The 17,581-nt window shown below is 38.1% G+C and overlaps 1 protein-coding gene across 8 annotated transcripts in view; it reads right to left on the reverse strand.

Annotated features, from left to right (window-relative positions):
* pcbp3 (poly(rC) binding protein 3) overlaps positions 1 to 17,581 on the reverse strand; it is a 122,341-nt gene that overhangs the window by 11,629 nt on the left and 93,131 nt on the right. For 6 of the 8 annotated variants that reach the window (XM_057851965.1, XM_057851966.1, XM_057851968.1 and 3 more), the window contains 4 exons: positions 17,491 to 17,532; positions 16,642 to 16,720; positions 4,734 to 4,786; positions 1,644 to 1,813 (listed from right to left, as the gene is read on the reverse strand). In XM_057851965.1, coding sequence (XP_057707948.1) covers positions 1,644 to 1,813; positions 4,734 to 4,786; positions 16,642 to 16,720; positions 17,491 to 17,532 — 344 coding nt within the window. The remainder of the gene's footprint in view (positions 1 to 1,643; positions 1,814 to 4,733; positions 4,787 to 16,641; positions 16,721 to 17,490; positions 17,533 to 17,581) is intronic. The other 2 variants (XM_057851969.1, XM_057851967.1) reach the window with 1 other exon arrangement.

Here is a 17,581-nt window from a genome sequence, read left to right on the forward strand (position 1 = left end):
ATAATACTGTAGTAAAAATAATGTGTTGTTTATGTAGCTCCTTCCTAAACAATGTTAAACGATGTAATACAAAAAAAAAACAGTCCGACAGTAAAATGCTGTGCAATAGGATAAAATATAATAGTCTAATAGTATATAAATTTTGTGTGCACAAGTATTTATAGACAATTGTTCGGAAAGCAGTAGCCATAACTTTCTCTTTGGCCTGTTCTTTCAACTTGCCCTTAGAAGGCAATCACCTTTTATTGAAATGATGTCTCATCAGTGAATCTGTTTTCTCAAAGCTGTAAACAACACATACATTGTGTATGTTGATTTGCAGGTTGCATGTGGCGAGAAGGTGGGCGTTAAGATGTTCAAATGGCAAATAAAGCTTTTGAAGTGAGTTACATTTAGAATGTTGGATGGAATGTAGTACGGACTTTTGTTTAAGGCCTGCTGATACAAGGGGTACGTAAATGTGGTCTTGTCTATTTATTCAGCATTGTTTTATCTACTAGATTAAATCCAAACTATGAATAGAGGATCTGCAAAACAGAAGTGCTTTCAAAAACATGATGAATAATAAAAATAAACCAAGAAACAATGCTAAGACGATCCAAATTTACAGCGGTTTATTAAGCCTGAATGTGACCTACTGACTGGGGCAGCTCCATCTTATTTTTATCTTTTATAAATGATTAAACAAATTCAATAAACTACAGGTCAAGATGGGATTGAACTTTTGTTCATAGACTTCATAATGATATTAATGGGACACTGGGCGCGGGGCCGATTAATAGGGGGCCTGCATTGTTGGCGTACCTGTCAGGTTTTTTTGTTGAAAATTCGTGTGAATAAATGCTTAAATCCCTGAATTCTTTATGGATATGGACGTAAAACAGTCTCGGTTCTTGGTTAAAATGAAAATAAAAAACGTGCAGTTAGCGTTTATTTTACGTAAATATGTCGAAGAATGAAGTGAGTCTGTCAGTCAATGTGGTGACTGCCTGACGTAAACAGAGCTTTCATGGTGAAAATTCTTGTGAATAAATGCTTAAATCCCTGAATTATTCATAGATATGGACGTAAAACAGTCTTATTCTTGGTTTAAAAAAAAAAAAGTGCAGTTAGCATTTATTTTACGTAAATATGTCGAAGAATGATGCTAGTCTGTTAGACAATGTAGCAACCTTACAACAAAGAGCTTTTTGCGTGAAAAATTCTTGTGACAAAACGAAAAATATAATAATTACCTTGGATCCTCGAACAAATCACTCCTGAGACAATCCTTCCTGTTTGTATGCTACAGCTTACATACTTTTTCAACATAAATCCGGCGTTGGCTCGCTGCACGTGTCGCTGCGACTGACTGCGAATAACTAAAGCGGACTGTGGGATGGCCCCCGACTTGAAGGCGTGGTGCAGTGAAGGTCGAATCTGACCCATCAATATCATTATGAAGTCTATGCTTTTGTGCTGTCTCTCTACATTTTAACTTTATCTCATAACCTTTTGATATAGTCGTGTTTCATTTTGTTATACGTGGCGGGCCAATAAAAAATGGTGCTGCGGGCAGCAAATGGCAAGAGTTTGGATTCCTCTTTCCTATATGTTTGTGTTAGGATTCAATTTATCAACGCTTAGGAGCATTCTGCGGTTACCTGGCATTGATGAGATACTGAGCCAAGCTGATGTTGGCGGGCGTCCCGGTGATGGTGATCTGGCGCTCGGATGAGCCTTCGATTGCGTTTGCGATTTTTATCTGGGCCCCCGACATTTGTCTGATCTCATTGATTTTGGTTCCTTGACGTCCAATGATGCAGCCTATGAGCTGGAATAACAGCAGACAGGTTAGATGATGAGTTTTGTCTTAACCTAAAAGAAAGTTGTTTTCTTGAATGACTAGTAAAATATGAGTAGGCAATGTTTACAGTACATCCAGTGGCGGAACAAATGGGAACAGGGCCCAGGTACGGTGAGTATGAATGGGCCCCCCGAGGTGAACGTCCGACGGCGGGGTTTGGTTTATGGCAATTATTAGCAGGCCATTCCACACTTAGAGGGTGGCTACTAGAGGTGGGAATCTTTGGGCACCTAACGATTCGATTACGATTCAGAGGCTCCGATTTGATTATAAATTGATTATTGATGCACCACAACCCCCCCCCCCCCCCCCGCTTTTAATTTTTTGTACAATAGTTCCAAAATTGTACTACTAATATTTCAGTATCAAGTTAACCGTCAAAAACAGTAAATAAATAACAGTAAATAAAATACTGAAGTCCCCATTCTTTAAACTACATTCAATTAATTTAATGTTGTGAATCAACCGATATTAAAGTTGTTAAAACTGCTCCTGTTATTCCATAATTTCCCTTCTGTCTACTTTCGACGTGAGTTTTAAAACTGTTTCATCATTTAAAAATAGATTCAAGTCAAGATTTTAACTTTTTTTTTTTTTTTTTTTTTTTTTTTTTTTTTTTTTTTTTTGATAAAAAGTAATTAGGTTTGCTACAACAGAGCCTTCTAGAGAAGTCTACTGCTTTAAGTTGGCACCTGTTTTCTAGCGCAGGGAAGTCTGTCATTTCACATCTAGTTCTACATATATGTGATACCTACCATGGCCGTATGTTGCCGTATGTTTGTAGCAACTAGCAACTGGGCACTGTTTGTAGCGGCTGACGGCCGCAGTCAGGTATTATTGATTTTTTTATCTAGCGGCATGAGTTGAACATGATATTTACTCTCGGTCCGTTCCTCATTGCGTCCTGAAGACCCCGCTGACTGCGTTTTATTTACACTTTACCTGGTATAATTCAATAATCGGAATTTGGATGTTTGTGAATCGTTCTCGAATCTTCCACGGCCGAATCGAGAATAATCTAAGAATCGGAAATTTCGCACGCCTCTAGTGGCTACAGTACATTACAGCGCCGCGCATCATTTTACCTCTCTGTTTGACCCTCCCTTTGCCCATCCACTCCCCCATTATGCCCACAAATCGGGCCCCCTCCGACCTTGCTAAGCTCTGCCCCCGAGTACATTCCCAACTACATTCTCCCACCAGCACGCAGCTATCATGCCACCCACTGTTTCAGAAGAGTTCTATGTGACACTGCACAATAACAGCACTTTCATAATCATGACAGAAAAGTTTGAAGGTTAATCTTTCACATCGACTTCATAATGTATTGACATGACACAGGGCGCGGGGCCTAGCTCTGTCAAAGCTGACCAAGTAGAAACACAGACAAAGAGCTTTTTCCGTTGAAAACTTTTGTGAATAAATGCTTAAATCCCTGAATTCTTTATAGGCATGAACGTAAAGCGGTCTTGAGTCTTGGTTAAAAGCAAAAAAAAACGTGCAGGTAACATTATATTTTACGTAAAAATTGCGAACTAAGAGGCTAGTCAGTAAGGAAATTAGCGGCCGCCATATGTAAACAAAGAGCTTTTTCCGTTGAAAATTCTTGCAAATAAATGCTTAAAACCCTGAATTCTAGTCAGTAAGGAAATTAGCGGCCGGCATATGTAAACAAATAGCTTTTTCCGTTGAAAATTCTTGCAAATAAATGTTTAAATCCCCGAATTCTTTATAGATATGGACGTAAAACAGTCTCGATTCTTGGTTAAAAGCAAAAAAACCGTGCAGGTTGCTTTTATTTTACGTAAATATTGCGAACTATGAGGCTAGTCAGTAAGGAAATTAGCGGCCGCCATATGTAAACAAGGAGCTTTTTCCGTTGAAAATTCTTGTGAATAAATGCTTAAATCCCTGAATTCTTTATAGGCATGAACGTAAAGCGGTCTTGAGTCTTGGTTAAAAGCAAAAAAAACGTGCAGGTAGCATTTATTTTACGTAAATATTGCGAACTATGAGGCTAGTCAGTAAGGAAATTAGCAGCCGCTATATGTAAACAAAGAGCTTTTTCCGTTGAAAATTCTTGTGAATAAATGCGTAAATCCATGAATTCTTTATAGCTATGGACGTAAAAGAGTCTCAATTCTTGGTTAAAAGCAAAAAAAAAAAAAAAAAAAAAACATGAAGGCAGCATTTATTTTACTTAAATATTGCAAAGAATAATGCCAATGGTGTAGCGGCTAATTTCTCCCAGTAATTTTTTTTGACGTTTCAAAATTCATGTATGATACGAAAAATATAATAATTACCTACAATCCTCGAACAAATCACTCCTGATACAATCCTTCCTGTTTGTATGCAGTACATCTTTTGTACTTTTTCAACCTAAACCCGGCATTTGATTGCTGCATGTGACCGACTGCTAATAAACGAAGCGGAGTGTTGGACAGCCCCCTTCGGGAAGGCGTGACAAAGTGAATGAGGAATGTGTCATTGCAATACATTATGAAGTCTATGCCTTTCAAACAATTTTGAACATTTTGATATGATTTGCACATTACTGTTATTTTTGGCCACAAAAACAAATGCTTTAATTTAACAGACTATTGGCAATCGCGGTCGCCTGTTATTGCCTCACCCGCAGTAGTGTTATGAATTGAAATTCAACTATATTTTTTTTCTAGCTGTGGCATTTTGGGTGGTACATAAAGAGCACAAAAATACACAAATAAGGAGTTTTTTCAGTAAATAGCTGAAGATTTCTTTCACGAAGAAACTGAATGAATGGCTAACGGTAAATGTGGACTGTAAATCAAAAAAGATTATCGTTAAATTACTTAATTATCTTTTATTTGTGAATTACTAAATACATGTCAGAAACTGTCCTCACATCATTGGGAATGGTGAGCTCATGGGTGCTTGCTGGTGGACTCGCATCCAAACCTGGATAGATGAACCAAACACAAACAATTACTGAAAATGACAAGATCATTTTTAAGATTTTAGCCATAACTGAACATTTGTAGGAGTTTACTTGTATGTCGAATAATGGAGGTCACATTTTTCTGGCCACTTCAACGTGTGGGCAGAACGAAGAAGTAGTTTCTAAAAAATCAATGTAATCATGGCGTTCTTCCTTTTTCAAGGCACGGCTAGCTGTTTTCAAGCTGCACATACAACTTGATTGCTAAGTCAAGATGTTGACTAGGTCGGAGAGGGTGAGTACACAGAACCCTAATTGATGAGTACTGCTTCCACATTTGAATCTACTATTGTGGGCTCACTATGCAGCCACTACTTAAAACAAGTTTAAGGGATGTAAAGTAGGGTCTAAAAAGCCATATTACCTAACACATCAAAGCAAACTGTATGAGGTAAGTTTGAGAAAGTGTGTCCTGAAAAAAGTATACAATAATACTAATAAAAATCTATTGCGTGAATCCCCTTAACAGCAAATCAACAAAAACTAGCTTTTATAGTGGATATCGGCTACATCTGCGAACAGTGCTCTCCCAGGATTTGCATATTTTTGGAAAGTGTCACTACACAATTTGGATGCTGGATTATGTCCATACCCACAGGTCTTCAGTGAAGTGCTGTGTATACATAATACTTGTAAAAAAAGGAAAGTTAATTTTGTGAGTCCAGATGGTGATAACCCAAAATGGACCTGAGGGATCCACATTATCCTAGAAATGACAACAGGAGTTGGTGGTAACATCACATACTTTTTACTTTGCACATGCATACTGTATATACACTCTAAGAAAAAATCCACTGGCTCTACTTAAAAAAATTGTTGTAACAATTTGCATTTAATTCTTTAAGTAAATTCAACTAAGCAATGATTAAGTACTTCCCTTATAAATTTTCTAACTGGACTAACTCAATTAGTATAGTTGAACCATCATTATTTATTGTCCTCCACAAGCTTTATTGTGTAGAACCAATTCAATTTTTAAGTCCAAGTTTTAGCATTAATAAGAAATAAAACTACTTCATTTAGGTTGCTATAACTCCTCCATTTTAATTTCTCAACTCAAAAGTTGATGCAAAATGGTACTTGAATTTATTGAGTAAGAGCAACTCATTCATTTTCCATGCCGCTTTTTCCTCACGGAGGTGCAGCTAACTATGTGCAGTAGGCAGGGGACACCCTGAACTGGTTGCCAGCCAATCGCAGGGCACAAGGAGACATACAACCATTCAGGCACACTCATACGTACGGACAATTTACCTGCAATTTAGAGTGCTCAATCAGCCTACCATGCATGTTTTTGGGATGTGGGAGGAAACCGGAGTTCCCGGAGGGAGAACATGCAAACTCCACACAGGAAGGCTGAAGCCTGGGATTGAACCCTTGATCTCAGAACTGTGAGGCGGACGTGCCAACCACTCAGCCACCGTGCCGCATAAGAGTAACTTGTTTTTCTAAAATAAATTGGACATGGCAACTCCAGTTTTATTTGGAAAAAAATATATATTTCAAAACTCAAAAGAATGGACAAAATAAAAGTGCAGAGCAAAACCAATATAAACATCCTAAACATTGTCAACAGTTCACTTCAGTTGCAGGTATAAACGAAAAGTGTACTTCCAGTACTTTGATACACAGATATGGCACAACAACACACAGTGCAAAACAAGTGTACAACAAAATGTTTGCAGATCTACAAACAATATAGGGTGATTGAAAAGTAACTCCTGTTTTAAGATAATTTATTTAAATGTTGTAAACATTTTTGTAATTTTTTGAGTATGCTGCTTGATGTATGGTAATGAAATCTGTTTTCATTTTCTTTCTGACTGCAAATATTGTAAGGCAGAAAATGGCCAATTCTTTTCCCATGGTAATATGCACATGTGATGGGAATTTAGGAAGTTGCACCAACTAAATAATGGAATAGAAATTAAATTTCACTCACTTAATCTTTCCCTTTGTTACGTGAAAGCAGAAAAGCTTATTCAAAAACAATATACTTTTAAGTTAATACGTCTTTCTTAATATATAATTTTGATTAACTCCATAAAAGAAGTTACCAACTTAATAAAACAATGAATAGTAAAAAAAAGTCATTTTTATGTTGAAAAAGCTCGTGTTTTCAAGTCCTACCAACTAGCCTCATGAATCATTTTTTTAGAGTGTATATATTAAAAAAAGGCCTGGCTGATATTTTTTTGCCGATTCCGATACTTTGAAAATGACGTGATCGGACCCGATCGATTGGGATCGATCGGGTCCGATCACGTCATCTCTACTAATAACCTGACTTATAATTATTCAACTGGTTTCAGAAATGGCCATATGAAAGCTAAGACCCTCCCAAATGATGTTGAATGTACAAAAATATATTTGTTTCACTGAAAAAAGATTTATCATTTAATGAAGACATAAAGGTCAAATTTTGGCAAGGCAAAAGTTTTGTCGCCTACAGAAAGTGTTGTGAAAATTGGACAAAAAATATACTTCAAATACAAAAACATGTTACATAACATGAGCGAATTAAGTAGTGGTGCTGTGAGATCGAAATTTAATATTTTGTATGACTTCCATGGGCTTGAAGGACTGCATCCATGCGGTTCGGCAAGGAGTCATACAATTTATTGATGAAGTCATCAGGAACATCAAAGAAAGCAGTCTTGCATGCCTCCCAGAGTTCATGAACATTCTTGGGTTTCGTCTTCCATGCTTCCTCTTTCATCCTACCCCAGACATGCTCAATGATGCTCATGTCTGGTTACTGGGCTGGCCAGTCCTGGAGGATCTTGATCTTCTTTGCCTTGAGGAACTTTGTGGTAGAGATTGAAGTATGCAATGGTGCACCGTCCTGGTGCAGAATTTGTCCCTTTTTATGGTTGGCACCCTGCAGATCTCTCAGGGTGCAGACAATTAAAAAAACATGTGGCATTTGCCAAGGCCCACAGCCTGTCAAAAGGATAGACGCTGTAAAAGTGGCAAAAGGTGGATTTTTCAGATGAATATTCCATTGAATTACACCAGAGTCGCCGCAAATTTTGCAGGAGACCTACTGGAGCCCGCATGGATCCGAGATTCACTCAGAAAACAGTGAAGTTTGGTGGTGGCAAAATCATGGTCTGGAGTTACATAGAGTATGGGGGTGTGCGAGAGATCTGCAGGTTGGAAGGCAACATAAATAGTCTGAAATATCAACAAATCTTAACTGCCTCTTACATTCCTAACCATAATAAGGGACAAATTCTGCAGCAGGATGGTGCTCCATCTCTACCTCAACGTTCCTCAAGGCAAAGAAGATCAAGACCCTCCAGGACTGGCCAGCCCAGTCACCAGACATGAACATCATTGAGCATGTCTGGGGTAGGATGAAAGAGGAAGCATGGAAGACGAAACCCAAGAATGTTGATGAACTCTGGGAGTCATTCAAGACTGCTTTCATTGATGTTCCTGATGACTTCATCAATAAATTGTATGAATCCTTGCCGAATCGCATGGATGCAGTCCTTCAAGCCCATGGAAGTCATACAAAATATTAAATTTGGATCTCACGGCATCACTACTTAATTTTATTATGTTATGCAACATATTTTTGTATTTGAAGTACATTTTTGTTCAATTTTCACACTACCTTCTGTAGGCAACAAAACTTTTGTCTTGCCCAAATTTGACCTTTATCTCTTCATTAAATGATAAATGTTTTTTCAGTGAAACAAATATATTTTTGTACATTCAACATCATTTGGGAGGGTCTTAGCTTTCATATGAGCCGTCTCTGAAACTAATTGAATAAGTAAAATTCAGGTTATTAGCAATTGTTTCTACAAAATGGATAAGCGACAAGACTTTTGTCAGGGACTGTACACTATCAGTGTACAAAAAATCGGTTTGAATTTGACCATTTCTGAACAAAAGTAGCAGAGGCCATTTATCAGATGTTTCTGAAATATTGTGCTGCGGACTCAGTTGGAAAATGGACAAGACCATAATTTTTAAGCGTCATTTGGAAAATAGTCAAGACCATAGTTCTTCGGCGTCTTTTAAAGTCCCACTGTCACCTCAGGGAGTACTTCAATAGATTGACTTCACTGAGCCACAACCCGTAGTACTTTTGTTTGTAAAATAAACCCAAAAAGCACAAAACAGTTTTATTCCCATTTCACTTTTGACCAAGAAGCCAGAGTCAGTAACCGGAAGTGATGTAATCAAAGGCAGGCTTTGTTTAGTTTCATTCTTGTAGCAACTTGCGTTTTTTCCCCACATAAATTCAATCGTTTTTATCTTTTGTTCTATTGTTTTGACCAAAACGTTTTACTCAAGACTGCTTTGACTAAGTGACAAATGACGTGCTGCCAAAGAAGAGTTGTGAACAATGACATCAGTTTTTTCAATAGTTTTTGACAAGATTCAATCATTTATTACAGTCGTGTGTAAAAATCGTGACAGCAGGACTTCAATTCTTTTAGTGTGTGGTCAGCACGAATCCAGAAATTCTTATTGCAATGTGAAATGAGCCCTTTTCACACACATATCAAGGGAAATTCCCGTGTAAAGGGACGTGTGATTTACTCGCGTCGTTGCTTTCACGCATATAGAGATCTCCCGAGAATGACGTGGGTTGGACACTTTCACAGACTTGTCCCATGTTGCTCACTGGCGCTCTTTGTGGGAGGAGGGCAGCTTGCGCGATTTTATAACCTGGACATTATGTCATTTTTGGTTGGCATCGGCTGTCACAATGTTGGTCAAATCATGTTTTGTCCCAGTTCGTGACGTCGTAACTGAAACCAATTCAAGCTCATCAAGACTGTATATAAGCCCATTTAAGCGATCCAAGAGAAGGATGTCGAGATATTAAAGGGTATTACAACACCTGGGGAAATGCTAATATTCCATCATTTATCCATAAACGCATGCTTTTTGGATTCATATCATGCCACTTCGCGTAATTACACACATTGCAACACCAAGAAAATGATAGAAATTTGGATCGATTGTCAAGCTAAAACGACCGGCGCCCAAGATCCCGGAAATCTAGCATATTGTGTGCGTGACGTCACAACAAGGAAACAACCGGCTCAGTGCTTAGTACTGAATGGCGGCGATGATGGTGGACAATTTTGTTTCTAGTTGCAGCGACGAATCCGACGTAACGAACGTTCTTCTAATGGGGACGAGGAGAGTTATGAAGCTTTCTTCGAAAGCCAATGCAGCCTAATGATACCATCATTGAGGGGCGCAATCACACTGATAAAACACCGGCAACAGATCGTGTAGGAAACACCGAATGGTTTTTTTTGCATTTCTTTTTGTGAAGCTGATAAACCGTGACCGCAAAATAATGTATACAATAGTTATCATTGATTGTGCTATCATAGGTTTTCGCTCTGCCGACCGACACAAATATAAATGGATTAGAGGATTTGTTCTATATATTTTACGAGCGATAATTTATACATGTGTCCAGTCCTATATCCAATGCGTGATATGTTTTTTATTTTAAAAGAGTACTCACTCTGGCTATTTCCCTCCTTTGCTTTGCCTGGGGTAGTGGGGTGGTCTCATCAGAGCCAGTCATCGTCCTCTTGATATCTCGCGACATTTAGGTGGCTGCGCGTGTATGGTGCTGCGTTCAGCAGCAATTTCTTAGCAAAGCCTGATTTCATTTGTCCATAGTTCGAATAGCTTTCAGGTGTAAAATGAACACCACACAAAACCATGCCGGAGGCTGGGTCTGCAAAATTAGCCCTCTTTGAACGGACGAACTTTACTCATTGTCTGCGTAGTCCAGCTCTTTTTCTCGCGTTCGGGAACTCATGGGTACTACATTGTGACAAATGGCTATTTGTACACCACATAGCATGACAGGTTTGAACCATTTTAGCGATTTTTTTTGATAAAACACGAACGCAACTCTCTCGTCAATAAACAACGATGGCACCTGCCTCGACCTTTTTGTTTCCTTGTTGTGACGTCTCCGCCCCATTCCGCTCTTTCCGGAATACTTTTGGAAATGTTCAGAATTTTCGATCTATTTTCAATAATTGCTCATGAAAGTGATTTTTTTTTGTTGTTGTTAACTTTATTAATATTTATTATCTTGCCACATAACTGTTCTATTGATATCTCACAGCCCCTTAGTATTATAATACCCTTTAACTTTATGGGTGCATTTCGACAACTCTGCCGCCCTTGTTTTTAATTAGCATACGACACGAGAAAAAAAGTCTTAAACGGCATTATTATGTGAATTAGAATCATATTTTGAGACGATTCGACTGTATACAACAATTTAGCAAAGCACAGATGACGAGAAATTAGCCTTTTAATCTGCCGGTTAGCCACGCCTACCATTATAGGGCTTTAGCGTCCCCAACAGGTGGATGACGTCAGCGGTAGACTGGGCTCATCGATTTTTCTATTCAGCCCATTGAGGGGGAATTATTCAGAACGAGGAAAACGCGACGAAGAAAGCCGCAAAATGTCATTGTTTCAGTCTCTCTACTCCAATATTTTTACAGGATATTCTTTTTATCCAAGTATTTTTCCCCAATAGCAATATAAATGGCTTGAGAAGGACCAGTCAGCCCGTCGAGGGGGAACTATTCACAATGAGGAAAACGCGACGAAGAGAGCGGCAAAATGTCATTGTTTCTGTCTCTTTACTTCAATATTTTTACAGGATATTCTTTTTATCCAAGTATTTTCCCCAATTGCCAAATAAATGGCATGGTCATGACAAATAACAGTCTTGTGCTGAATGGAATATGAAATAATAAAAATGCATTTATTCAGGACGACATGGCAAAATTACTCAACAATGGTCAAAACTGTCGACTTCACCTTTACTGTCGCACCTCCCGAACTATATTTTATGACACCTAAATCGAACATATGTCATTTCCCTTCCCCGGCTTCGGAGAATGTAAACAAACCAGAAGGCGTGACAGCTAGCCGACATGCTACCCCGAACCGAGTGATGTTTCAAAGTCTTCAAAGCGGAAAATCACACATAACTATCCTGGATTATTTGACATGATGACCCGGTTGTCTATTGTCGTCGCGGATCGGCAAACCGCCCGGCGGAGAGCAATTTACAGTTCGTTCCCCGGAGGAGGGTGGCTGGAGTTATTGTGCCGCTAACGTGCTGCTGCTAATGAGCATTAGGACAGCTTTTTACATGCCTATCAATGATCAAACGTAAGTAGTCCTTCATTTAAAGGAAGTTTGTAGTGTTTACTTTGTAATCGCTGTATTCGTATTTGACATAATACAAAACAAGATGTTTACTCACTTCCTCGTAAGTCCAATGGTCCCACAGTAAATATCCACGGTGAATGGGAACCTTTTGAAACTCCAAAAAGGCGCATACGCCTCTCCCTCATACAGAATTATTTTTCTGCAGGCGTTTGGCTGGCGTGATGCGAAAAATAAACATATTAATCCGCAAAATCAGCTGAATCCTTCGTCCCCATACACAACAGTATGCTGTATAGTGAAGAGGACGTCTTCTACCGTACACGTCACAGCGCCCTCCTCCTCAATGCAAGACCGAAGCCGGAAGTCACTCATTTTCATGGCGCGGGATTCAAAAAACTAAATAAATATAGAGATCACTTCCACACACATCCAAGCGGTCCATATCATTCAGAAGCATAAAATACCGCGTGTATTATGAAATAAACATGCTTTTTCGTGTCACAGGCACTTTAAATCCCCTACATTGTGCTGGTATTTGAGTGTATTTGTTTTGTTCTCTTAACGGCTCCCTGCCTACCGCTTAGGTTAGTACTATTGATCCCCGTCGACTTACTGTCACGGACCCATTGTGTTATTCCCCCTTTTCCGTGATCGCATTTATTTTTGTTTGTATTTAATAAACCCTTGAACGCATCCCTCAGTTGTATTTTGCTTTGAAGTAAGAAAATATTTCCGTATTAGCAGACCCTAACATCAGCAACAAAATAAAACACACATTTCAAAAGATGGACAATGGACTTTCGTCCTCGGCTCTATGATCCCATAGCAATTTAATTTTGTCTGTTTAATTTAGCTTTTTCCTGCTTGCTATGTTGATTGCGATGTTTGTTTACCGCTTTTTGTCTTACTGTGAAGAAAGAGGAAGTGACGATCAGCCCGCCATGATACGTACTAGTGGTGGGAATCATTGGGCACCTTAAGATTCGATTACGATTCAGAGGCCCCGATTTGATTATAAATCGATTACTGATGCCCCCCCCACTTTTAACTGTGTTTTAGTTCCGCTTTACCTGGTATAATTCAATCATCGGAATTGGGATGTTTGTGAATCGTTCTCGAATCTTCCACGGTCGAATTGCGAATAATCTAAGAATCGGAAATTTCGCACGCCTCTAATATTTACGTCATCAGCCATTGTGCTGTGACCCGGTCATTTAACGCCTGCTTTCATGCATACGGCTTCCCGGGAAAGTCCCGGAAATTATACTAAGACGCCTCCCGTCAAATGTCCCCGTAATCTCCGTCAGTCGACCCGGTAAATCGTGTTAACGTACAAGGGCTGCACGTTTAAACCCCGCAATTTTCCCGGTGTTTCGGTGTGTGTGAAAGGGGCTATGGCGTGACAACCAGTTTGAAAGAGCCCTAAAGCTTGGACTTCACGAATAGAAAAATCAAAATACTGTAGTTGCTTACTGTTGGCACAGTTTGCCTCGCACAAGATAAAAATGCCAAGAAGAGTTTGCAATGGCAAAGCAGTTAACAGGTTAATATTAGCAGTAGTACACCGACTATGACTCTTTAGACATAGGCGGAGTTTGACTTTTGGGGCAGGGGGCACAACATGTTGATGACCCCAAAATGCAGTGTCAGCAATAAAATTACCTTACAAGAATATTTATAATAATAAGTTGACAATGAGCATGTTTGTTTCCCATCATTCTTGAGGGGAATTCTAAATCAGGCTGCTTAGGCAATACTTTTCACCAAGATCGTTATCCATTGAATTTGGTATGCCCGCCGGTGTTGTGCCAATGTAGTTACCCCAATCAAAAATTGTATCCCCTGGGCGGAGCCACATGGAGGTAGATTTGTGTCTTTATTATTCAATCAAAAAAAAAGTGCTTCAATAAAAAAAAAAAAGTTGCTTCAATTAAAATGTATATTTTCAACCAAAAAAAGTCACTTCAATCAAAAAAAAAAAAAAAAATGTGTTTGAATGCAAAAATAAATTTGAAACTCAAAAAACTGACAAAAAATGCATGTGAAAACTATTTTTCTTTGATTAATTTTTAATTAAAAAAAAAAAATTATTGAAGTGAAGTTTTTTGGGTTTTTTTTTTTTTTTTTTGGATTGAAACTTTTTGATTGAAATAATGTTGATTTGTGTTTGGGCCACATTTTGGCTAGGACATTTTTGTCTTTATTATTCAATCAAAAAATAAGTTGCTTAAAAAAATATATATATTTTCAAAAAGAAAAATCACTTCAATCAAAAAAAAGAAAAAAATTCAATCATAGAAAAAGTTTTTAAATGCGAAAAAATATTTGAGATTGAAAAATTTGCATTTGAACACTTAATTTTTCATTGAAAAAATTTTCTTTGATTAAAGCAATCCTTTTTGTGTTTGGGCCATATTAAGGGAAGGGCATTTGTGTCCAAATCATTCAATCCCCCAAAAAGCTGCTTCAAAAAAAAAAAAAAAAAAAAAATATATATATATATATATATATATATATATATTTTTTTTTTTCAATCAAAGAAAAAAAAAAAAAAAAAAAATCTAATATTTTTTGGGGAAAATTCTATGCAAAGCAAATGACCGTCTAAGGTGCTTGAAAAATAATTTCGACCCATTACAAAAATATATTTTTACGTTCATTTCATTCATTTTTGTTGCAGTTTTATTGCTTTACAACTTTAATATATATATGTATATATATATATATATATATATAATAGATACAGATGTAGAAGGGGTGTAACGGTACACAAAAATCTCGGTTTGGTACGTACCTCGGTTTTGAGGTCACGGTTCAGTTCATTTTCGGTACAGTAAGAAAACAAAATGCAAAATATAAATGTGATAGTTGTTTATTAAACAACTTTGTGCTTTCAACAATAGGAACATTAGCCTATACAAAGCTAGAATTCTGCTCAAAAAGTAGCGGGTATTTAAAGATAATCCAACAACAATTTGCCTTTCAGACCCCGCGTATTGGTCAGCTTTCTTTCTGAAAGAAAGAAGAAAAAAGAAGTCCTGTGCTAAAGAGAAAAGCAATCCCAATGACAAAGATGTTAACATGTATTTTACAAATGAAATGCCTCAATGAATCATTTTTTTTTCTTATGAACGGTTTTCAAAAGCTTTATTGGTGGATTTTCTCAAGTTAAAGCGCCACACAGAAATTAATAAATTGTGTAAGCAGGATCTGTGTATTATTCTTATTATTTGATTCCAGGTGTTTTAGCTCATTTCAATGTATTTTATTTAAATGGGCTATTATTTATTATTTTATGTGTTTCTGTTTTACAAATGTGATGTATTCATTTATATTGTATATTTATATTGTATAACTTTTGTTCCTATGTGAATATTAGTTCCTACTTGTTTGTTTGTGGTAGGAGGGTTTTGTTTTGAACACGGGGCCGTGTTGGTTATTGTTATAGCAGAGAAGACAGCAGTAAATCAACAAGACAAGTCAACTGTGCCCCGATCTACCACTCAAGAGATCACTCAAAAAGTGGGTTACGATTGCATATTAGTTTGAAAATCGACCGGATCCACTGTATTTTTACACGCGTGACTTCCGGTCTGCCCGATCCTAGCTACCGGTAGTACTATTGACGCAGGAGGGTCGCGTCTCACGTCAAATAATAAATTCTGCCGTTCTTTTCGCGTGCGTCGTGTTGAGCCGCTTCTGGGACGCGTCTAACACGCGGCCGCACTGCAACTGGTGTGCATTGGCTGATTGACTTTAACGCCCGCGTTTCACTGCATTCTCGCGGCGGCCACAGTGTCGCGCCATTGAGGTTTCTGGGTTATACTTCCCTTCCGTGTTGGTCCTCATTATAGTAGAGAAGACTGAGTAAATATAATCTACAAAAAGAAACTGTAACACGATCGACTCACAGCCTCGAAAAGTAAGGGTTACCGAGCACCACATACCGAAATGGTTTAATACAAATACATGTACCGTTACACCCTTAATATATAGGAAAGTCAATTACATGCAATGACACTTTTCGGCCTCCCCTTAAAATTAAATTTGGTTAAAATGTTAAAAAAAATAATCATTTAATCTGATTGAAGGAGTCACGAGGAATAGAGGATCGAGTATCTCTGTTCCAGAAGAAAAAGATGCAAATGGACAGCTCTTATACGTCCCCAAATTTATTTTTTATCATTTTGGTTTGGGTGGAAAATTCATTTAACGAAAAAATGACATAGCTATCACATGCTCTTGTAGTATGCATTACATGAAACTGACTGTTTGGCTCGTAGCAATGTTTATGCATTAAGGTCCACTTTAGAACCTTAAGTGATTCAGTATGTGATTATACCTTAATCATATATGGGAAATGAAATAACCTTAAGTGTTTTCAAGGACGGATGCATTGCCTTTTCGAGTCATAATAATTGCATTATTGTATTACAGATATGTTCCTGTGTTGCTTTTCACAGGCCTCATCGTTTATTCTCTGGGGGAAAAAAGTAGAGAGCAAGTCATGCAGAAATAAAAACCAAAGGAGATAAGGTGGAAGGTAAGAGAAGGGAAAGGATAACATGTTTGTCAAGGATGATGACAGAACAGGACACATCTACAGGGTCTTGTGGGTACGTACCAGGGAAAGCGGGGGTGGTCTGTCCAAGAGGGGTAAAGGGGGTTTGCTGCATAGCCAGCTGGTGGAGCTTGGTCAGCTGCTGAAGGGTTAGGAGGGAAAGTACAACTAACAGGTTACTTTTTACACCAAGAGAATGTAGTAAACCCAAAAGTAGAGATGGTGAGGATAGGTATAGGATCACAACTCAAGATGGTGAGGAGGGAAAAACATGAAAAGGACAGAAAAAGGAGAGTTTCTACCATGTAGGTCTGAGTTCTAAATTCTGACTTCAGGCTAACAGGAATTATTAATTGTTCTGTTATACAGTACATGTTCATGAAAAAAAAAACTTTTGAAGACTTTTTTTTTTGTTTTTTGGGAGGAACAGCTCCATGGACTGCCACAGTTTATCGTTATCTTGCTTCTAAGTTGGATTCCATCGGGAAACGGGGAAAGTGTGTGCTTTAAATTCTGATTCTCCCTTTTACAGACTTTTAATGGGCGAAAAGGGATGTCAAGTCTGCTCTTGAGCGATAGTACCTTCAAGCATTACCTCCAAGTTCATCCATCACTGCCTAAGTTTGAATTAGTCAATCTGACACGAGGTAGCTCTTGAGATGCTCTCGCGACAAGGATAGATGATGGCTGATTATTAATGGAACACTATGTGATATGCTGGAAATCAAGAGAAGGACGACACTGACTTGCACTTTGATACGGCGACCGTGCTTTCATAATCATCGAAATCTAAATGAGATCTTCAACTGACTTTAAAGAATGTCAGAAAGGGGGTGTCACTTTTTTGATCCCAGGTCCTCAATCTTTTGGGTAATTTAATGATCTTATTATGAGAAAGGAGTAAAAACTCACATCGGGGTGTGGAATGGCATACTGTCCCTGAATTGTGTAGGCCTGTGGGGAAGAATGAAAGTAGGCATTAATAAAAGACAGCACGTAATTG

This window comes from Corythoichthys intestinalis, chromosome 12, assembly GCF_030265065.1.
Source record: "Corythoichthys intestinalis isolate RoL2023-P3 chromosome 12, ASM3026506v1, whole genome shotgun sequence".
Lineage (NCBI taxonomy): Eukaryota > Metazoa > Chordata > Actinopteri > Syngnathiformes > Syngnathidae > Corythoichthys > Corythoichthys intestinalis.